The sequence below is a fragment of the Microcaecilia unicolor genome, chromosome 1 (genome assembly GCF_901765095.1).
Source record: "Microcaecilia unicolor chromosome 1, aMicUni1.1, whole genome shotgun sequence".
In the NCBI taxonomy this organism is placed as follows: Eukaryota; Metazoa; Chordata; class Amphibia; order Gymnophiona; family Siphonopidae; genus Microcaecilia; species Microcaecilia unicolor.
Window position 1 is genome coordinate 115,769,992 of NC_044031.1, and position 23,626 is coordinate 115,793,617.

Here is a 23,626-nt window from a genome sequence, read left to right on the forward strand (position 1 = left end):
AAGTTGAAATATGATAGAGCAACCCCACTCCTCATAAAGCTACACTGGCTTCCAATCAAGGTCAGACTATTTTACAAAACCAGAACGATCATCTTCAAAATACTGTTTGGCATGTCACTGAACTACATGCTACACATTATCAAACTATCACTAAGAAATGCAAACCCAGGAGCCAGAGGTTACCTACTACTTCACCTGCCTGTATTATATAAGTCCACCTTCACAGTGGGATTTAGCTACCTCAGCTAAAAATGGTGGAACTCAATTCCCATAGTCAAGAAGCATCACAAACTACCTCCAGTTCAGAAAGGACCTAAAGACCTACATCTTCAGGAAAATTTATTAGTAAAATATGCACTAATCATTCTGAAACAACAATACACAATACAACCTCTAACTATAACACATCTTTTTATTTAAAAGAGCTAAGACATATCTTCTCAAGAAACTCAATGACTACTTCCATGGTGAAAAGCCCTAACCTCCTTAGCCTTTCCTCATATGAGAGGAGTTCTACTTCAATGTATCTAAACAAATAGGGCCAGATGTACTAAAGTGGATTTTCCTTGTTATTATAAATTAGATTAGATTGGTAGGTTATATTATATATTTTATGATTAGTTAGGTTTATACTGATTAGTTTATTATTTATAGTAGGCAGTTGTGTAAACTTTCTAAACTCCAGTATCCATGTAGTAGTTGCCAAAATCAGCGAATCATAACTGCAAAAACTTTGTGTTCACTCTTGGCGCCGTTCCTACCATCTTGCCATACAGTTAAAAGTAGAGAAAAGTTTTATTTCCAACAAATGAACTCATTCAGAAAGCTTTACTTACTGAGATAGCATAACTGCACCTCATTATCAAGCTGCACGAGCGGATCCCAGTCGGTAATGTTGACAAAGCCCATTCACTTTGAGTGGGATCTGTCGGTATTGCCATGCGGGAACCACTAGCGCAGCTTGATAGAAGAGGCCTATCTGCCAAACTTACAATTAACACGTGGAAACTATCTCCTCATTAACTGCAAAGCAGTTCCTGCCTACTCTCTACCCATTCTCCACCCTGTTTCACATTAGCTGTTTCCAATAAAATACAACTCTCCAAACTCGTCCTTCCCTACACCCCTTCCCGTGCACTCCGTTCCCTGGATAGATCCTTCTTATTTGTTCCCTTCTCTGCTACTGCCAACTCCAGACTTCGCTCCTTCTGTCTTGCTGCGCCCTATGCCTGGAATAGACTTCCTGAGCCCCTACTTCTTGCCCCATCCTTGACCATCTTTAAATCTAGATTGAAAGCCCACCTCTTTAACATTGCTTTTGACTCATAGCCACTTGTATCCACTCACCGCCACCTACCCTCCTCTTCTCTTTCCTCTACACATTAATTGATTTGTTTGCTTTATTTTTTGTCTACTAGATTGTAAGCTCTTTGAGCAAGGACTGTCTTTCTTCTATGTTTGTGCAGCGCTGCGTATGCTTTGTAGCGCTATAGAAATGCTAAATAGTAGTAGTAGTAGAATATAAATTAGGGTGAACCAGTACAATCAAATAATGACTAGTAAATGTGAATGTATATAAGGGGACCCTCAGTAAACAGGAGTGACCAAAACTTTCACGGTTGCTGGGAACATAAATTGAATGAACATGCTGATTTAAAAGTCTGTTTCCAGATACTCATAGATTGCTCCATTAATCTGTCATTGATCTCCCTTATTAATGCAACAAAATGTCCCAGTTTATCACATGTGCCCAAATACATGATTGTGAGGAACTCAAATTTCAAACTGAAATATCCACAATGATATGGTAGTGGAAAACTTCAAAAACAATCCCATCTCACTGAATGATTCATAATCCTTTAATAAATGGAATGAACTTTATAGCATATAAAGGCTACCTGGGAGTATGATATGTTCAAAATTCAGAACACATATTCAATTATACATGGGGCATTTTCGGCATGACATCTAAATATGATTTTGGACATTTTGTGGAAATCTTCCAATAGTAAACATGGCCATATTCAAACCAGTGACCACTGGGGGAGTAAGTGGTTATCAGGTCATCTAGGGCACCTTTTTGTGACTTTTAGTCATAATTAAAACAGGTTTAGACCAAGCCATCTAACTTTTAGCCCTGGACATTTTTGTTTTTGTTTTGGCAGAAAAATATCCAAGTTTTAGGAATGCCCAGATCCCACCCCTTTGTTATTTAGGTACACTGCATATGAACTGCATAGAAAACCATCTTAAAAATGGGTTTTGAAAACAGCATATTGAATGTTTTTATTTATTTATTTATTTATTTATTGCACTTGTATCCCACATTTTCCCACCTATTTGCAGGCTCAATGAGGCTTACAGAGTTTTGTTATGATATTGTCATTCCAGGATATCAGATACAATTAGTAATGAACAGAGATTAAGTATAGGAAGAAAAAGGAAAGTGATAGGCGGGTAAGTATAGAAGGTGGACTTTCATGGCTGGGTGGGTTGGCGAGGTAGTCTAGTAAGGCTATGGGTTCTCTTTTTTTTTTTTTTGCAAAAACCCCATCCATCTGCCACTTTGTGCTGCTTTTTGACGTTTTCTGTTTTGAAAATGAGCCCCATAGTATGATGCCTTTGGTTTGATAAGACATTCCATTTTGGCATCTTCCTCAGGGCCATAGGAGCCAACTTTTCAAAAAGATTGGGGTGCTAAACCCAACAGAAATTACCGTTCCCTCGATGCAGTCAAAGAATTTTCTCAATGTTGGGGGTGTTGAAGCACTCACAGCACCCATAAAGTTGGCACCTATGTCAGGAGCTAGCATCAGCATTTTTCAAAATTAGCCCTGTGTAGTCTTTCATAGTTTGTGTAGCTCATTCTCAATTTAATTCTTAACCCCAGTTATTGATAACTAGCTCTCACTTCATAAATTGGAATGTGTGCTAAAATAGCATGAGTTAATGGTAAAATAACATGTCTTAACAGTAGCCAACACTGATAACTCTCCCCCCCCCCCCCCCCCCCTCTAGGTTTCATTGCATAAAATGGGACCTATGCTAAAATAACATAAGTTGCTGGTAAAATAACAAGACTTAATTGTAGCCTAAATTGATAACTACACCCCTTATTGTCTTGATTGTACTAGTCCACCTTTATTTATATTCTAGGAGAGTTTTATTTTATTGACATCATGTATTTACTATTCTTACATGGGTTCTTTGGTGGCTGATTTATTTTTCATGTTAGCTGTTAGCAGTTAATGTTCACTAGTTATATGTTAGGCTGCCATGTTAACTAATAGAGTGGCCACACATGTGTTTTGCCATGTTAGACTACACAGTTTAGTAAATATGCTCCTATGATGGCTTTTACAAAATGTTTGAGAGCAAGATGAAAGGTTGATTAAAGGGTAGCCATAATGGGTCAGACCAATAGTCCATCTAGCCCAGTATCCTGTTTTCCAAGAAGTGACCAAAAAACCAAATTGTGGCAACACTCTATACTACAAATCGTAGGGCAAGCAGTTACTTCCCATGTCTGCCTCAATAGCAAACTATGAACTTTTCCTCCTGGAATTTGTTCAAACTTTTTTTTAAACCTAGATACACTAACCGCTGTTACCACATCCTCTGGCAAAGAGTTCCAGAGCTTAACTATTCGTTGAGTGAAAAAACAGTTCCTCCTATTTGTTTTAAAAGTATTTCCATGTAACTTCCTCGAGTGTCCCCTAGTCTTTGTACTTTTAGAATGAGTAAAAAATCGATTTACTTCTACTTGTTCTACACCACTCAGGATTTTATAGACCTCAATCATATCTCCCCTCTGTCACGACTGTGGTCATGATCCCTCTCTTACTCACCTTATGTCCCGATGGTCAGCTGCTGTGCTGGCTACTGTCTTGTAGGGTTTCTTTCCTGTGTGTTTCAAGCCTCACTTTGGGTTTTGTGTATTTCCTGCCTCTGTCCTGTAGGGTTTCCACTTCCTCTGTGTTTCAAGCCTCACTTTGGTGTTCAGTGTGTATTTCCTGCCTCTGTCCTGTTTATAAGGAAGTGGTGCACTTTCATTCAGTGCCTTTGCAATGCCAAAGGTCTCCAGGTTAGTCCATGTGCAGTGAAGCTCTTCTGCCTTGTTTATTGTCTGTGTGCCTGTGGGCACTTCTGTCTTGATTCCTTGTTTAGGGTGCCTGTGTGCACTTCTGCTTCTGTTCTTCTCAGTCTGTTTGTGTGCTAGGTTCAGCCTTCACCCATAGTTCTGTTGTTTGTCTGTGTGGGTCAGCTTTGTGTCCTGCCTAGTCTGCCTTGCTTGTTCTAGTCCCCTCTACCTTAGCTTCAGCCTTAGTGCTGTTGTTTGTGTGGGTCAGCTTTGTACCCTGCTTGTGTCTGCCCTGTTTGTCTTTGGCTCCAGTCCCCTTCCTGCTTGTCTCTACCCTGTTTGCTTTCAGCTTCTGTTCCTGCCAAGCTTGTTTGAAAATCCTGAATCCTATTCCTGCCAAGCTTGGTTGAAAATCCTGAATCCCGCTTGAGTACCCTGAATCCGGTTCCAGCCAAGCTTATTTGAAAATCCTGAATCCTGCTTGAGTATCCTGAATCCGGTTCCAGCCAAGCTTGTTTGAAAATCCTGAATCCTGCTTGTTCCAGTATCCTGTTCCAGTCAAGCCAAGTCCATTCCTGCATCGTCTTCCAGCCAAGCCACGTCCGTTCCAGCCAAGCCAGGTCCATTTCTGAATCCGATTCCAGCCAAGCCAAATGCATCCTGAATCCTCTTCAGTCCTGCTTGGGGTGGAGGGGTTGCCTCCTGCTGCCGCTCGACGACAGTAGGCCAAAGGCTCACGTTATTCCAGAGTTCTTGACTGTTTGTTTAAAGCCTGGGACCGTGACACCCTCATCCGTCTCTTTTGCAAACTGAAGAGCCCTAACCTAAATACAATGAGGCTGATATTTAGCCAGCACCAGGCAGAATGGTTTAAGCCCACTGCTGGTACTGAATCCGTAAAATAAATGTCACACCATGTCCGGTGATTAGCATTGAATTTTCAGGTTTATTTTTGTTTGCTGGAACTTAGCTGGTTAAGCCGAAATTCAGTGCTAACCGATTAAGTTCCAAGCAGTTAAAGACAGGATTTGCTATTTATGAGGTCCTATTTAACAGCTAAACCCATCACTGAATATCGGCGCTAACTGGCTATATTGCATGATATCGCTGGTTATCCACTATTGGAGAGATTCTATATATGGCACCTAAAAAATTGGTGCTGAAATCATTGCCGACTAAACATATTCTATAATCAGTGCCATGATTTAGGTGCCGATTATAGAATACACTTAGTTGATATTTCAGCACCTAAAACTATGCATATCCATTTACACCAATGAAAATGTGGTGTAAATCCCGGTGTGTAGATTTACACAAAGTGGGCCATATTCAGTGCCTACATGTGTATTTTTCAGAACACCCATGAAACGTCCATTTACCCATCCATAACCACACCCATTTTGCCTGCATGTGTTAGAAGTTTGGCGCACTTTGTTACAGAATATACTTAGCAAGTGCTGCACCTACATTCTAATCAGTTCCAATTAGTGCTCATTATTGCTTGTTAAGTGCTGTTATCAGCGCTCGTTATCTTTTAAGCTTGTTAAGTTGCACACATTGTTATAGAATCTGCTTGGATTTCAGCACGGATTTCTAGGCGCACTATATTGAATCCCCAGGTATGCGCTAACTGCAAATATTCATCAGTGATAGCCTGTTATCTCCCACTGAATATTTATAGTTAGCTGGTTAAACACTATTTAAGCGGTCAGCGGCCGCTGCTGACCAGTTAAATAGTGCTGAATTTCAGGGGATAGTAAGTAACTACTAAGGGGAAAATAATGCATCTCGCCCCCAGTTTTTTAAAGCAAGTTTAAAATAGTTACCTGAAGTGTGCCCACAGTTGCACCATTCATATGGTTCCAAAACACCAGTTTACATTTGGGCCCAGTGAGAGAAATAACTGGAGTGATAATGTCAGCTGTATGCCCAAATTCTCCATTTGAACTGTCTGCATACAAATAAAGACCTTCTTCTGTATTCCTGCAGGGAAGCATAATTTAATTTAACATATTATGTAACGTGTACCACATATAGACTTTAATGTACAGTGAGCAAGAATGATATTTAATGAAAAAAGGTATTTATGCTGTGGTGTAACAAAATGAACAATTGAACACAATTGATCATTGGCTCAGACATTAAAAGTACTGTATAATCTAGCACATTAGAGAACGCCATACAACAGTAGAAAACTACTGTTAGAGAAAGATAATATAAATTATCAAGTTCTCCCAGGTTTTAAAATAGAACTAGGGATTGTGTGATTATACAATCTTGAATACATTTTTTTTATTATCTCTACTAATGCTATGCCCTATGAATCAAACTTAAGCTAGATATAAAATGCTGCAGTAAAATTCTTAGTGCAGTAAAGGAACAGCGTATCTTCTTTTGTTTTTCCATTTTTCGTGAAATAAATGGGAAATTCACAAATGTAGAATGAGTTCTGCCAAGCTATTTTGGGCATACCTACTTTTAAAAAATTATCATAGAATGTAAAGACCCATTTTAGAAACTGAACTTGGTACATCCAGGTGAGAATGTGTACAATTCCACATATAGGTCACAAAATTTATGACCAATTTTAAAAATCAAAAGTCAGTAAGGTGACATATATGAGTTGATCCATGGGCCAGGATTTCCCTTCCCTTCCCTTCTCTTCCTTACTCACCCTCACCAGGTCCTGTATCTCCCCTTCCCCTCCATATCCTTCCCAGGGTCCAGCATCTCATCTCCTATGCTTCCATCCATTTCTGTGGCCAGCATCTTTTCCCCGTTCTTTCCCCATATAGCTGATGTCCCCATACCTCTTCCAGTACTCGAAAGGTGTTCTGTACCAGTATGAGGCCTTCCTTTAAAGGGTCTATGCTCAAGCTCACTGCCATACCCTGCCCTATTCCTCACAGGAAATGCTTCATGGTAGCTTTTAAGAAAGAGGATGTGCTCTTTCGGAAGCACTCATGATGCAGTTCCTGTCAGGGAGAGGGTAGGATGCAGTAGCATGCTTGAGTGTGAGCTTGTTCAGGAAGCCCCCATGTCAGTAAATGACACCTTCAGAGTACCGGAAGAAATATGGGGGACAGTGGCCACAAGGGAAAGGGAAGGGAGAGATGATGCTGACTGCAGGATGCAGGGAGGAACCAGGAGATGAGATACTTGAGATACTGGACTCGGGATAGTGAGGGGAAGGGGAGATGCTGGCCATGGGAATGGGAGATGAGGCCAAGGAGGTTTGATAACAGAAGACGGCATGAGATGTGGGCTGAAACCAGTAGACAGAGCTTGTCACACTATCAATTTAATTGTTTTGGGGGTACTATGATGGTGACGGCTGCATTGGGGTCATCTCAGTTACTAGTTATGTTGCAGCAGTTACAACTGTCTCATGCACAATCTATTTATTTAGTAACGATGGACACAAAAAGGCACAACTTTCCTTCCAACCCTTCAGCAATATCTCTCACAAATATATTAAACAGAATAGGCCCCAGCACCGACCCCTGAGGAACTCCACTGCTCACCTTCCTTTCCTCTGAGCGGATTCCATTTACCACCACCCTCTGCCACCTGTCGGTCAACCAGTTTCTTATCCAGTTCACCCTTTTCGGTCCTAAGTTCAGCCCTTTCAGCTTATTCACGAGTCTTCTGTGGGTAGCGTTACTATACGTCCAGATTTACCTGGACATGTCCTCTTTTTGAGGAGATGTCCAGGCGTCTGGACGGGTTTTGCCAGTCCGCACGTTTGTCCGGATTTCTGGACAAACGGGCAGGCGGGCGGCGGGCCTATCCTCCCCTCCCCTTCTCTTACTTACTATCTACTGCCCTGGTGGTCTAGTGACCTCTTCGGGGCAGGAAAGAACCCCCTCTTTCCTGCCCGGAGCGCTGCCTTGCCCTGCATTCTGTTGCTGTGATGGTCTCGGGATTCAAAATGGCTGCCGAGAGTTGAAGCGGCAGTAGATAGTAAATAAGGGGAGGGGAGGTGAGGTGACCCAGGGGAGGGGAATATGTGACAGGGGGCGGGGTGAGAATGCCAAAGGGGTGGGGTGTGGACAGGGCAAGGGGCGGGACAGGGGCGGGACATGTGTCCTCTTTTTCAGAGGACAAAATATGGTAACCCTATCTGCGGGGGACCGTATCAAAGTCCAAGTAGATTACATCTAGTGCACGTCCTTCATCCAGTTCTTTGGTCACCCAGTCAAAGAAGTCAATAAGATTTGTTTAGCAGGATTTTTCTTTGGTAAAGCCATGTTGCCTCGGGTCCTGTAACCTGTCGGCTTCTAGAAAGTTAACTATCCTTTCTTTCAGCAGCAACTCCATTGTTTTTCCTACCACCGACGTGAGACGTACCAGTCTGTAGTTTCCCACTTCTTCCACATCCTTTCGTCTCCAATCCTGCGGAACCTCCCCATCTCTAAAAATCTATGAAATAAATCTTTAAGAGGTCCCTCCAAGACCTCCCTGAGCTCCTTCAGTATCCTGGGATGTATTCCATCCGACCCCATATCTTTCTCCATCTTCAGATTCTCAAGCTGTTTATAAACTCTTTCTTCCGTGAACGGCGCAGTATCCACTCAGTTATTCCATTATTATACTTCCTCTATGTTGATCTCTATGTTTCACAAGCCAACATGTTTGAAAATATTAGTGGGATCAAATAAAAATGCCACCAGCAATAAAGAATGGCAAAATGGATGCAGCAGCTCATAGGTTTGTTTGCTTTGTTTTGAGTGTAATGGGATGATGGCTGCATGGGGCAGGTGAAAGAGAGAATGGCCTAATTAGCTTCAACGTTTTGATGTCATCCCGTCTCCTGTTTTCATCCAACCTCCTTGCCATGCTACTTAGGCACAGTCCTAAGAGCGCGTAAGTCTGATCCCATGGCTTTGTTCACCTTTAAATTTTGAAGTTGTTGGAGTGGATAAAGCACAATTTATGGAACACTTTCTTCCATAAATGGTGCTATATCCACTCCATTTTCATTTTGTACCTTTGCCAGTCAATCATGGTCCTTCTCCAGGATTTTCCCCCATGAATACAAAAGTATTTATTTAGCATGTTTGCTTTTTCCTCATCATTATGCATATCTCAGTGGCCATTTTGAATCCCAAGACCGTCACAGCAACAGGATGCAGGGCAAGGACAGAGCTCCGGGCAGGAAAGAGGGGACTATTTCCTGCCTCGAAGAGGTCACTAGACCATCAGGGCAGTAGATAGTAAGTAAGGGGAGGGGAGGTGACCCATCAGCTCTTTCTTCAGGAATTCCCCCATTTCCAGGGCTTTGAGGTTTGAGTGGCAGACCTCCCCTTTAGCTGTTATATCAAATCAGTTTGATGATCACTGCTGCCCAGGTGGGCACCCACTTGGACATCTGGTAGCTCGTGTCGGCGGGTTGCCGTTGCTTCCGTGTCCCTGTTGCCGCCTGCTCGGGCCATTCGTGTGGTGGGCGTCTCAGCTTGCCTTGCCGGTTCCGGTTGCTGTGGGGAGATGGCGGCCTCTGCTCCGGGCAACCTGGTGCCACTATTTCTTGGCGATGTTGTTGCCGGGCCCGTTGGCATCCTGGGCCCGCTTTCTTTGGATGTGACCAGCTGTGCAGCGGTGTGCCTTTGACCGTTGATCGTGGCGGTTGGGCTGTTGAGCCATGCAGAGGCGCGACGCCTGGATGGTGCTGCTGCCTTCGACTGGGGAGCTGGTGTGGTCAGTTGTGAAGCTGCTTTCACCTCCTACTACTGCTGCCTGCTGTTTTCACGGAGCCGGTTCGGCAGCTCTCATCTCTTCCTGCTTTTCACCCTTTTCAGCGTCGGATTTGCAGCAGCCACAGGGTCTCATCCTCTTCCATGGCTTCAACACCTCACCGAAGTCCATCCTAGTGACATCTCTGCGGGCCACTTTTAAACTCTTTTCACCTGTCACCTGTCATCCTGCTGGTCCTATTCGTGTCAACCTGGATTTTCATCGCTCCCCTTGGCCTGCCAGGACTTTCGCTGTTCCTCTTTGCCTCCTTTACCTTCCCCTTCTTACCTGTTCTCCCGCTCTATTTACTGGAATGTAACTTAATGTATTTATTTTATTTAATTAGTTCATTGTATGCCACTTTGGAGCTGCAACACTGTGGCAAAAGGCGGGGTAGAAATGTTCTGAAATAAATAAATATAATGGTTCACAGCATCTTTCAGTTTCACAATTCCATTTTTAGTCTTCCTCCTTTCACTAATATACCTGAAAAAATTCTTGTCACCTCTCCTTAGAATTTTAGCCATTTGTTCTTCTGCTTGTGCTTTCACCAGATGTATATCTCTCTTGGCTTCTTTCAATTTCATCTGGTATTCCTCTCTGTTTTCCTTTTCTTGAGTTTTCCTGTATTTTATGAATGCCAACTCTTTAGCCTTTATTTTCTCAGCCACTTGCTTGGAGAACCATATTGGTTTCCTTTTTCTCTTGCTTTTATTTACGCTCCTTACATAAATGTTAGTAGCAATATTTATAGCTCCTTTTAGCCTAGACCACTGCCTTTCTACTTCTCTTATATCCTCCCAACCCATCAGCTCTTTCTTCAGGAATTCCCCCATTTCCAGGGCTTTGAGGTTTGAGTGGCAGACCTCCCCTTTAGCAGTTATATCAAATTAGTTTGATGATCACTGCTGCCCAGGTGGGCACCCACTTGGACATTAGACACACTTTCCCTATTTGTGAGCAGCAGATTCAGTGTTCCTCGCTCCCTTGTGGGTTTTGTCACATTTGTCTGAGCAGAGCACTTTGAAAGGCACCCATGATCTCTCTACTTCTGCAAATGGAACTTTCCAATCCGCATCCAGCAGGTTGAAATCTCCCAACAGCACCTCTACTTTCTTTCCCAACTTTTGGATATCTGTAACCAGACCTTTATCTAGTGCCTCCGATTGTGTCGGAGGATTGTAGGCAACACCCATGTGGACAGAGGTGCAATCATCTCTTTTCAAGGTGATCCATATTCTTCTTTCTTTCCCCAGGCCTCTGGCATTTCAGTTGCCATAATATCATTTCTCACATACAGAGCTACTCCTCCACCTTAATGACTATCTCATTCCTTCCTAAATAGATTGTAGCCTGGTGTGTTTGCATCTCTTTCATGGGAATCATTTAACCATGTCTCTGTGATAGTAACAATGCCTAAGTCTGCCTCTAACATCAGGGCTTGCAGATCATGAACTTTGTTGCTTAGAATGCGAGCATTTGTGGTCATCACTTTCCAGCTACATTTCAGTGGCAGTCTCATCTTCTCTTTAGTTTTTGTTTGGTTTCACTTCCTGCTGTGTTGGTAAAAAGTGATTTTCTAAGATTGTTGTTTTTTTCCTTGCTTTCTTTACTACTGTCACATCTTATCTTTAGATGGGGGGTATCCACTGGAAGTGACCTGCCTCCATATGCCACACCCACCTTCTAGTTTAAACACCTAGAAACATATTATCTGAATTTCTCACCAAGGATTTATTTCCTGTCACAGTGAGATGCAGCCCATCATTATAATACAGTCTTGTTTTTCCATGTATTGCCCCAGCCTCCTATGTACCTAAAACCTTATCGATGACACCAGGCTTTGAGCCACCTATTGAAATTCTCTGTATTTTATAAACTTTTCTCTCCCTTTCTAAAAGTAGGTAGTACTTCAGAAAAAGCTAGTGTACCAAAGGTTTTAAACTCTCCTCCAGCTTCTGAAAAGCTCTTTGAGCTGCAGGTGGGGTATTATTGGCCAGGTCATTTGTTCCGAGGTAGATAATGACATCAGTTTCTTCTCTGATTATAGTCAGTATTTGCTTAGTAGTCCTGGTAGCTGAGGAGCCTGGAAGGCATTTCACTTTGCTGAGCCACTTGAACTGTGATCAATAGTTAATTCATCTGATTATGGAATCCCCTAGCAGCAACAGTTTTCTGGTATGAGATTATTATGGCTTTTGGGGTGTCTTTTCTCTTGGGACAACTTCATTGCTTTTTCTTCCACCTTAGTTCTATTTTCTGGAGCATCACAGTGCTATAATGGAGCAAAAGAATTCTGTAGGGGCAACAATTGTGAGGGTGGGTGCTTCTGTGCCACATGTCATAGTCTATCTGAGCCTACTGTGATTCATCTGTTCTTAGGTGGTTTTATTCTTTGAGGCAGTGGTGTTATTCTTTGAGGCAGCAGTGAGAAATTAGTATGATTCTGTGCAGTGGTAGAAGCTGCTTTAATTAAACCCAGTTCCCACTTAACTTTCTGAGCTCCTGTTTTATAGTAGCAATCTGAAGACAGATAGGACAATCCTTAAGCCTCCAGATGGTATGCCTTGGAACTAAAGCACCACAGTTATTACATAGAATAAAGGTAATCTTGAATGGTTGGAGTGGGTATGAACAGGTGTTACTATGATTGGCTTAATAGTCTGCAAGACTGCCTATGTATGACTGAGCAGAAACATTAATAATTTTTTGGGTTGTCTATATATATGGGTAGAAAGCCCTGGGGAGGGTGGGTAGGTCTATAAGACCCAGAGAGTCAGCCAAATCCTCTATCAAAAAGTTCTCTAGGGGGGCAAGGAGTGGCATAGTTTAAAAAAAACAATCAAATTCAGTTTGATACAACTATCAAATTTATTTTATTTTTGTTACATTTGTACCCTGCACTTTTTCCCACTCATGGCAGGCTCAATGTGGCAGGTAATGGAGGGTTAAATGACTTGCCCAGAGTCACAAGGAGCTGCCTGTGCCAGGAGTTGAACTTAGTTCCTCAGTTCTCCAGGACCAAAGTCCACCACCCTAACCACTAGGCCACTCCTCTACTCCATTCAGCTAGAAACTCACTTTTCTCCTTTAAATATAAATATTCCCAAGAGTTATAGCAGTTTCAACAAGGTAAATGAACCAATTGTAAGACTAAAGCTGCTTTTTTTTACCTAGGACTGACAATGGAAAATAAACCTGGCAGAACTAATCCACAGTATACAAGTCAAAGTTAGAATACTACAGCAAGAGTTAGTAGGTAGAAGGGCAAGAAACAGTTTGAAAAGCGCATCCTCTCTACTAATCAGAGCAAGGCATAGGAGGGGCATGGGCAGTTCAGGGGAACAATGCTATAGAATACCTTCATTTGCACACCTATCTGCCATCAGTTGGGTGCCAGCATGTATACCAGCTTTTGTCAATGTTCTGCCCCAGGTTTTAAAGCCTGATTCGATTCACTTGCACAAACTACTCAGTAATCACTGTGCATTTTTTTGGACTCGTATTAGGTAAATGAGAATTTTGTTTGAGGTTCTAAGAGCTAAGATACACAATGATATATAGCAATAGGCAAAAACATCCTCCTCCTCCTCCTCCTCTAATTCAACATGTCTAGTGCATTTGACATGGTAAACCATAATATATTAATAAGATTACTAGATAAATTCGGGATTGGTGGAAACATACTTAGCTGGATCAAGGGTTTCCTAACCACAAGAACATAGCAAGTAAAATCAAACTGAAACATATCATCACCGTGGAAAGCAGACTGCAGAGTACCACAAGGATCACCGCTATCACCGATCCTCTTCAACCTAATGATGACCCCACTAGCCAAGTCCTATTCCAACCAAGGCCTTAACCCTTTCATCTATGCAGACAATGTCAGAATATTCATTCCTTACAAATCTAAACTGACTGAAATCACCAACAATATCAAGATCAGCTTGAACATCATGGACTCCTGGGCAAATACATTTCAACTACAACTAAACAAAGAAAAAACACACTGTCTCATCCTCTCATCCCTACACAGTGCGGATAACTCTACTATTATCAACCCCCCAGATTACACCCTCCCTATCTCAGACAGCCTGAAAATCCTCAGCGTTACAATGGACCACTACTTAACACTAGAGAGCCAAGTGACATCCACAACAAAGAAAATGTTCCACTCAACGTGGAAACTCAAACACATGAAACAATTCTTCCTGAGGGGAACATTTTGCAACCTGATACAGTCAATGATACTAAGCCATGTAGACTACTGCAATGAAATTTATGCGGGATGCAAAGAACAAACTTTAATGAAACTTCAGACTGCTCAAAACACGGCAGCTAGGCTTATCTTCGGAAAAACGCGGAAAAACTACACTGGCTCCTAATCAAAGAACGCATTGCTTTCAAAATCTGTACTCTGGTTCACAAAATTATCTACGGTGAAGCTCCCAGATACATGACAGGCTTGATCAACCTACCAACTAGAAACACATCTGAATCAACACGAACATACCTAAATCTGCACTACCCAAACTGCAAAGGACTCAAATACAAATCAACTTACGTGTCCAGTTTTTCCTACATAAGCACACAACTGTGGAACGCATTACCAAAAGCCTTGAAAACTACGAACGACCACCTAAATTTCCGGAAAACACTAAAAACTAACCTGTTTAAAAAGGCATACCCTACTAATCCAGCATAAATGCCTGATCTTTGCAACACAACAAAACTAAAGAACGTAATGGACATAACACAACTCTTCCGTTGTAAGATTCCCTAATGTGGCTGTGCCACATGAACTTTATCTTACCACAACATCACTTTCCAGCTTATTTTCGAAAGAGAAAGACGCCCATATTTCGACCCAAATCGGGAGATGGGCGTCTTTCTCCCGTGTGCGACCAAATCGGTATAATCGAAAGCCAATTTTGGTTGTCTCCAACTGCACTCCATCGCAGGAACGAACAAAGTTAACAGGGGCATGTCAGAGGCGTGGCGAAGGCGGGACTGGGGCGTGGTTATCGGCTGTGGAGAGATGGGCACCTTTAGCTGATAATCGAAAAAAGAAGGGCGTTTTGGACAAGAATTTGGTCCCTTTATTTGGACCCTTTCTTTTCAGGTCCAAGTCCCAAAAAAGTGCCCCAACTGACCAGATGACCACCGGAGGGAATTGGGGATCACCTCCCCTGACTCCCCAGTGGTCACTAACCCCCTCCCACCAACAAAAAAATAACAGTTTAAAAACTTTGTTTTCCAGCCTCTATGCCAGCCTCAAATGCCGTACCCACCTCCATGACAGCAGAATGTGTTCTATCCTGTGACAGCCTTTCCCTGGTTCTGATGTGGCTCTCGAGTGAGTGTGACACCTTTTCTGTTATGTGCACTGCAGAGTCACATCAGCAATTCGTTGTGGTGGGTGTAGAGTATTGGTCTCCGTGATTCCAGTAGCTTATGTTAAATGCTCACGATGTTGGTAGTTGGTAGGCTCTACTCCCATGGTGCTTTTCCCTTTGCTTACTGGGTCAGAGTGTGCCCTGTTTTGTTTCCGGTAGTCCATGAGGTAGTGGCCATTTTTGTAAGCCAGTTTTAGATCCCTTTCACATGTTAGCCACGTTACAGAACTTAGTATTTCCCTTGAATGTTGCTGAAAGAGGGCATTGTACAGCATTCTGCCAGCTCTGACCCACTGCTAATCTCAGTACCAGGAAGACTCTTTGCCAGTGGGGCACAACCTCTGAGCTGCAGTTAACTGTGAGTAAACGTGCTTATTCAAATAAAGGACTTTTTTGAAAGAGATTAGTCTTGGTGTGCCAAGGTTATACAACAACAACAAGTCCTAGAGGCCTGCGTGTATGCAGGTCCCTGGAGCACTTTTAGTGGGTACCACAGTGCATTTCAGGCAGGCGGACCCAGGCCCATCCCCCCTACCTGTAACACTTGTGCTGGTAAATGGGAGGCCTCCAAAACCCACTGTACCCACATGTAGGTTCCCCATTAACCCCTAAGAGCTATGGTAGTGTTGTACATTTGTGGGTAGTGGTTTTTGGGGGCTCAGCACCCGTGGTAAGGGAGCTATGCATGTGGGAGCGTTTTCTGAAGTCCACCGCACTGACCTCTAGGGTGTCCAGTTGGTGTCCTGGCATATCAGGGGGGCGAGTGTACTACGAATCCTGGCCCCTCCCATGACCAAATGACTTGGATTAGGACTTTCTGAGCTGGGCGTTTTTAGTTTCCAATATCGCTAAAAAAAACAAACACCCAGCTCACAAACGACTAAATCCATGGCATTTTGGTCCGTACAAACCGTACTTTCAAAACAAAAGATGAACGCCCATTTTTTTTGAAAATACGGTCTATCCCACTCCTTCACATACCCATTCTCGGACATAGATGCCCATGGAGATGGGCGATTGCGTTCGATTATGCCCCTCCACGTAAGCCACATTGAGCCAACAGATAGGTGGGAAAATGTGGGATATAAATGTAACAAATAACATATATATATATATATATATATATATATAATGATTAAGCTATATACAATGATAGCTATATAACTGAAAAGAAAAAAATACCTATAAACAATCATTACATCACTGGTCCCTACATTCAAGCAATGCTAGAAGTTTCTAGACCAGGAAAAGAAACAATAATCTACTATAATAAAACTCACCCTCAACGTTCTGAAGACAACGTTCTGAAGTCACTCAGTCACTCACTGAAGGGTTCATGGATTCATGGTGGTGAAGCCAGAACACTGACCATGTCTCTCTGCCCCGCCCTCGCATGACGGACCAATCAGAAAAAACACACTCAACATTCTGAAACACAAAGGACCATCACAACACCGTTCCCAGGCAACACTAGGCAACGTAAGACGGACCAATCAGAGGAAACTACGTGACAATAAGGGAGGAGCATTCCCCAGCAGAATGGCTCATTATCTGTGCAGCATGGAGAGCACAGAACCACCGCTGGAATGAGAGAAGAATATTTCTGCTGTGGGTATGTGCAAAAATAGACCGGGGGAGAGGGGGGGAAAATTTTTTAAATGCCTAATGCCAGTACTGAAGAGTGCCAGAGGGCCTATAGCACAGACTATATTTGGGATCGCTTGACATGGAGTCAGAGGAGCCGGAAAACAACGTGCCCGTCATCATCTGGGACGTGGGCGAACAGGACAAGCTGCGGCCCAGCTGGAAGGATTACCCGCGACCCAGCCAGCAGCAAACAGCGACCAAGGAAGGGGGAGGAGTAGGGAAACACGTGGAGCGTGTTTCCCTACTCCTTCCCTGCCCAGGAATCGCTGGAGACTGGCTGCCAAACTAACAAAACAATCGCACACCGACGCACCACCTCCATCATTCGAAAGGCATCCACTCTTTCTTCAACAGAAATGCAAACTAATAATACAAAACAAACAAAGAATACATGGTTTCTCAGGTGGCTGCAGGTAACTCCCCACCCCCACCACCTTCCTCTTCCCCTTTTGCCGAAGCGGCCAAGGACGTGCCCAACCATCCCCAGCCTCAGGCAAGCTGTCTCCCACCTCAGGGATTTCCCGAGCACCCGGAAAAAGACGGCGCTGATTCCTGCAGCACAAAATGTTCCAGCATTTCCCTGCAGCCAGCCTGAAATGGACCAAACATATCGGATCACCCCCCGACGGCCCGAGACCGTGCTCTTCTCCCTTCCGCCAACTTAAAACAACCATCCCCGTCCTCAGGCAAGCCGTCACCCACCTCCAGGATGCCCAGAACCCCAGCCCAATGGAAAAAGATGGCGCTGCTTCCAACAGCACATTTCTCTTCCAGCATTCCCCTACAGCAGCCCTGAAACAGCCAATAAATACCGACAGACAAAGAACGTGCTCCTCTACCTTCCGCCCATCTAAAACAACACTGCTGCCTCAGCACAACACAAAAAAAAAACATGGAAAAAAAAAACAACACTCAACAAAGGCTGACCCCCCTACAACCACATTTACATTTCACCAACAGAAAGACCCCCCTCCACAAACCTCCTTGACAGACAAAACCATACACACACAATACAACAGAAACACACCCTCAAAGCCACACACCAATCCAACCCACTTTGCCAGCACAGCACAGCACAGCACATCCCCTAACCCCCAAGCAAAAAACAAAATAAAACAAAAAAAGACACACATCAACAACCTGCACACACACCGCACCCTCACACACTCTCACACACACACACACACAAAATATCTCCGTGACACATACACACACACACAAAAAAACCACATGCTAGCGCCCGTTTCATTGGTTTCGGAAACGGGCCTTTTTTACTAGTACACTATAATATACATCCATCCATCACTGGTCCTTAATCTCTACATCCAGGCTTTTTACATCAGCCGAGAGAAGTCCCTTTTTCAGCGAAGTCGGAGTTTGTGGTTCTATGCAATGCATCCACCCATAGATGAGCTTCCAGCTTCACTGTAAAAGGCTCCCCTTTTTTATTAGGCTTAGAACTTATGTTCAGAGCTAAGGAAAATACAGAATGCTTGAGAATTTCTCTGTTTAGGTAAACAAGCCATACTGTGGGCATGTGGTCACATGTTTCTCAGTCTAGGTGGCCAGTCTGAACTCGAAATATGCTCCACCTCCCTCTTCATATACCAAATTAATTAGAGCTGTGTCTTATCTTCTTCTACATTCCAAATCATTTTCATACAAACAGAATTATTTCTAATCAAAAATACAGACCCCGAGTGCACTTGTCGGTCAAGGCAGCGTTGAAAAACTATCTTTAAAATTTACTTCTATTACAGTCAAACATAAATGCTTGCATTGAAAGTTAGGGGTGAAATGTGTGCTAAGCTAGGATTCTGTAAAGGACACTCTGGGCTAGATTCCATATATAGTGTCTGAAAAATGTGCATGTAATAATTTTTCACCTAAATGTATTCTATAAGCAGCACCTAGAATTAGGTACGGTATATAGAATATGGTTAGTTAGTATCCCAGCAACTAGAACTAAGCATAGCCGCACAAAGATTTAGGTGTAGATGACCATATTCTATAACAATGCATGTAAATTTTGGAAAGCCAAAGAAACACCCAAATCCCCGCCCACAACCTTGCCCCTTTGGCTCCATGGATTAGAATTTAGGCACTGTGTATTACAGAATACACTTAATGAGTTGTGCCCGTAAATTCTAATGATTGCCAATTAGTGCTTATTATTTCTTGTCAAGTACTGTTAAAAACAATGATTGGCTTGTTAAGCCAATTAAGTTATATACGCTATTATAGAATACATTTGGTTTTCAGCACGGAATGCTAGATGCGATTATATAGAATCTGGCAGAGTGCCCTGTACAGAACACCAGCTTAGCTTTGGGTATCATTTATTGATTCTAGCCCATCGTGCTTAAGTAAATGAATAAGATATAGTTGTATCAGAGTCCTAGCAGGTCTGATCATGGTGAAAGGCTAAGCTTGCAACTACAAAATGACTGTTGTTAAGACAAAAAAAAATTGCACTTTAATTAGGCTTGATAAAAAAAAGAAAGATGTGACAGTCGCTCATACCATCTCAAATTAGATGTGTTGAAGAGCTTTCATGGTTTGTTCAATCATTATTAAACTACTGATTAAAGTGATGCTCACAGATGGATGGGCAGTTAATCTCAGATCTGTACAAGTAGGTCTCAAATATATCCAGAGGCCTTAATAAACAAAGTATATACAGTAAATATGATGTCCAAACAAAACATGTGGTAGAAGTAAAATGGAATCCAGCGATTTTGGTAGAAAATTCAACTCCAGATCTGACAAATAACATGATCCTAAGTGTTTTCCAAAATAATTCCAATTGTTGGAATTATTTTGGAAAACACCTAGGATCATGAGAAAGAGTATACAAATTTTCAAAATAAATAAGTTAAAGCCTGTGTTGCTTCTGCTAGTGTAACCCAGGACACTTATCTGAGTTGGCTCTGGACCCAAGCCACAAGAAGATAATGCTTTTTCTGTAACTGTTTCAGGTTCAACAGTTGCAGCACACTCTCAGGCCATTCACTACTTACTCCAGTCTTTCACAGTCACCTAGGAGGTGTAGTGGTCTGAAGCACACACTGGGCTCGAGAGACATTTACTTAGGTCCAAGTCTCAACAGCTCTTATAGTCAGGAACCACACGACACTCCAGAGAATTAAGAACAACTGAAACATTTGTTAAACTGAATAACTGATTATTTTCACTGCATTGATCTTGATATAGTCATGGTTGTAAATCATATATGCTTTTCAAGATGATCACAAGCAATAGTCTTTTCTGGGTTAACACATATGCAAAACCCATATGCCTGTCCTGTAGCCTGATGTAGCCCAGGGCAGATGTCACTCTCCCAATGTACTTCAATGCCATCAGGGCTGGACTCCTTATGACTGTCTTTCCCTTCAGGGTACCCCTCGAAGGTCTCACATCAGCCACAGGTGGACTGCATCCTACTCAAGCCCTGGTTATGGGTCGGACTCCACAAATCTGCCTGAGTTTCTGACTTCTCAATTGACTGATGCAAACTTGACAGTTTATTCCCGTGAATACAATCCTCTGGATGTGGCACCTCAGAACCCCCCTTTATTATGATGGGTCACTTGGCAGAAGGCTATAGGTAGCTTAAACCTCAGGCAACCAAGGAAAGCCTTCCCTCTCAAGGCTTCCAATTTATAGCGTCCTAGTTCCTCCCAGGTCCCCCATTCACTCACTCCTCTAGTGACTTGCAGTCCAGGGCTCACTTTATCATAGTTCCCAAACTAACCCAGGATTATACTAGCAGTGAAGGAAAGGGACTGTTCAGGAGGGGAAAATTTTTAAGTTAATTGGCCCGTTGTTGCTGGATGCAAGAATGATGACTTTATAGAGAAGGAAGAATGCCTCAGCCCCTACTGTGAACAACTCCTAAGGAAATTAAAAAGTCATGGGATAGAAGGTAATGTCCTATTGCGGATTGTGAACTGATTTAGGGATAGGAAACAGAGAATAGGGTTAAATGGTCAGTATTCTCAATGGAGAAGGGTAGGTAGTGGAGTTCCCCAGGGGTCTGTTCTGAGACTGCTGCTTTTTAACATATTTATAAATGATCTAGAGATGGGAATAAATAGTGAGGTAATTAAATTTGTTGATGACATAAAGTTATTCAAAGTTGTTAAATTACAAGAGGATTGTGAAAAATTGCAAGACAAGCTTAAGAGACTGGGAGACTGGGCATCCAAATGGCAAATTATGTTTAATGTGAGCAAGTTCAAAGTGATGCATGTGGGAAAGAGGAACACAAATTATAGCTACATGATGCAAGGTTCCACATTAGGAGTCATCGCCCAGGAAAAGGATCTGGTGTCATCGTTGATGAAACACTGAAACCCTCTGGTCAGTGTGTAGCGGCAGATAGGAAAGCAATAGAATGTTTGGAATTATCAGGAAAGGAATGCAAAACAAAAATGAGAATGTTATAATGCCTTTGTATGGCTCCATGGTGAGACTGCACCTCAAATACTGTGTGTAATTCTGGTCACCACAGCTCAAAAAAGATATAGGGGAATTAGAAAAGGTACAGAGAAAGGTAATGAAAATGATAAATGGGATGGGATAACTTCCTTATGAGGAAAGGCTAAAGTGGCTAGGGCTCTTCAGCTTGGAGAAGAGACGGCTGAGGGTAGATATGATAGAGTTCTATAAAATACCGAGTGAAGTGGAACGGGTAGACGTGAATTGCTTGTTAATTCTTTCCAAAAATATAAGGTCCAGGGGGCACAAAATGAAGCTACTAAGTAGTAAATTTAAAACAAACCAGAGAAAATATTTCTTCGCTCAACATGTAATTAAACTCTGAAAATTGTTACCAGAGAATATGATAAAAGCAGTTAGCTTTGCAGGGTATAAAACAGATCTGGATAATTTCCTAAAAGAAAATTCCGTAAGTCATTACTGTTTATTTCTAGAATAAGCAGCATAAAATCTGTTTTACTGTTTTGGAATCTTACCAGGTACTTGTGATCTGGATTGGCCACTGTTGGAAACAGGGTACTGGGCTTGATGGACCTTTGGTCTGTCCCAGTATGGATATGCTTATGTTCTTGTTTTTATTGTGAGATACAATGGGTCTTCAAATGTTGAAACTACAAGAAGTACCTTTTGGTTAGAGTGTCAAGTATGAAAGGTTCAAGGTTCGTAATTAAATTGCGATATATAATGCCTTTGTGGCATCTGTGATGCCTTATAATCTTGATGTACCTTAGTTATCTTCAAGTTGTTGTTTTGCTGATATACATAGTGCTATGTTTTATCCCTCAGGAAGAAAAATAAAGTTACAAAAAAAAAACCCTCCAACTAGATGTATATATAGCTTTGCCTATACTAATTTGATTATTAAGCTATATGTATGAAAAAAAGGGCATGGCTTGAAGGACAAAATTTAGTAGCAGTACATATATAGGCCAATTTTTAACTGGTGCAGTGGTTGTTTGTTTGTTTTAATGCTAGCAGTACTATTTAAAAATGCCAGTGTCCTTCCTAGGTTATGTTAACGTGAATTGGATTACAAGCAGGGGCATAGCCAGACTTTGGTGGGAGGGGGTCCAGCGCCCGAGGTGAGGGGGCACATTTTAGCCCCCCCCCTGGCGCCGCCGACCCCCCTGCCATTGCCGACCCCTCCATTGCCAATCCGCCGCCACTTTTGACAACCTCCCGCCCTCTCGACCCCCCCACCCTGCGAACCCTCCCCCGCCATCGCCTACCTTCGGTTTTGCTGGCGGGGGACCCCAATCTCCACCAGCCGACGTCCTCTTCGTCCTGCAAACAGTGAAAAAAGTCTTCGTTCTGTTGCATGCTGACGTCCTGCACAACGTCAGACTCAGAGAATGAAGACTTTTTTCACTGTCTGCAGGACGAAGAGGACGTCGGCTGTCGGGGATTGGGGTCCCCCGCCAGCAAAACCGAAGGTAGGCGACGGCGGGGGAGGGTTCACGGGGGGAGAGGGTCGTCGGGAGAGGGGTCCAGGAGGAAATCTACAGGGCCCAGGCCCCCTCAGGCCCCACATAGCTACGCCACTGGATTACAGAATATCCTGTTTTCTTAATTTCCAGTTCAATGCAAAGTAGGAATGTGCATTTAACATAGTAACATAGTAGATGACGGCAGAAAAAGACCTGCACGGTCCATCTAGTCTGCCCAACAAGATAAACTCATATGTGCTACTTCTTGTGTATACCTTACCTTGATTTGTATCTGCCATTTTCAGGACATAGACCGTAGAAGTCTTGCCCAGAACTAGCCCCACCACCCAAACACCAGCCCCGCCTCCCAATCTCAGCTAAGCTTCTGAGGATCCATTCCTTCTGCACAGGATTCCTTTATGTTTATCCCACGCATGCTTGAATTCCGTTACCGTTTTCATCTCCACCACCTCCCGCGGGAGGGCATTCCAAGTATCTACCACTCTCTCCGTGAAAAAATACTTCCTGACATTTTTCTTCAGTCTGCCCCCCTTCACTCTCATATCATGTCCTCTCATTCTACCACCCTCCCATCTCCGGAAAAGGGTTGTTTGCGGATGGGAAAATTAGGTTCTTACCTTGGTAATTTTCTTTCCTTTAGTCATAGCAGATGACGCCACTTTTGGGGGTGAATTCTATATTCTATAAACCTCACTTATAGTTAGGCGCAATTTACAGAACAGCACTTATATGCAGGGTTTGCGTGTAAGTTTAGGCACTGCCATTTACACCAACGAAATCGTGGTGCAAATGCCCACACCTAAACTTATGCACGTTGCCCC

The 23,626-nt window shown here is 42.9% G+C and overlaps 1 protein-coding gene across 1 annotated transcript in view; it reads right to left on the reverse strand.

Moving 5' to 3' along the window:
* MALRD1 (MAM and LDL receptor class A domain containing 1) overlaps positions 1-23,626 on the reverse strand; it is a 787,803-nt gene that overhangs the window by 511,691 nt on the left and 252,486 nt on the right. The window contains 1 exon segment of the mRNA XM_030202038.1: positions 5,908-6,064. Within this exon segment, the coding sequence (XP_030057898.1) occupies positions 5,908-6,064 (157 nt within the window).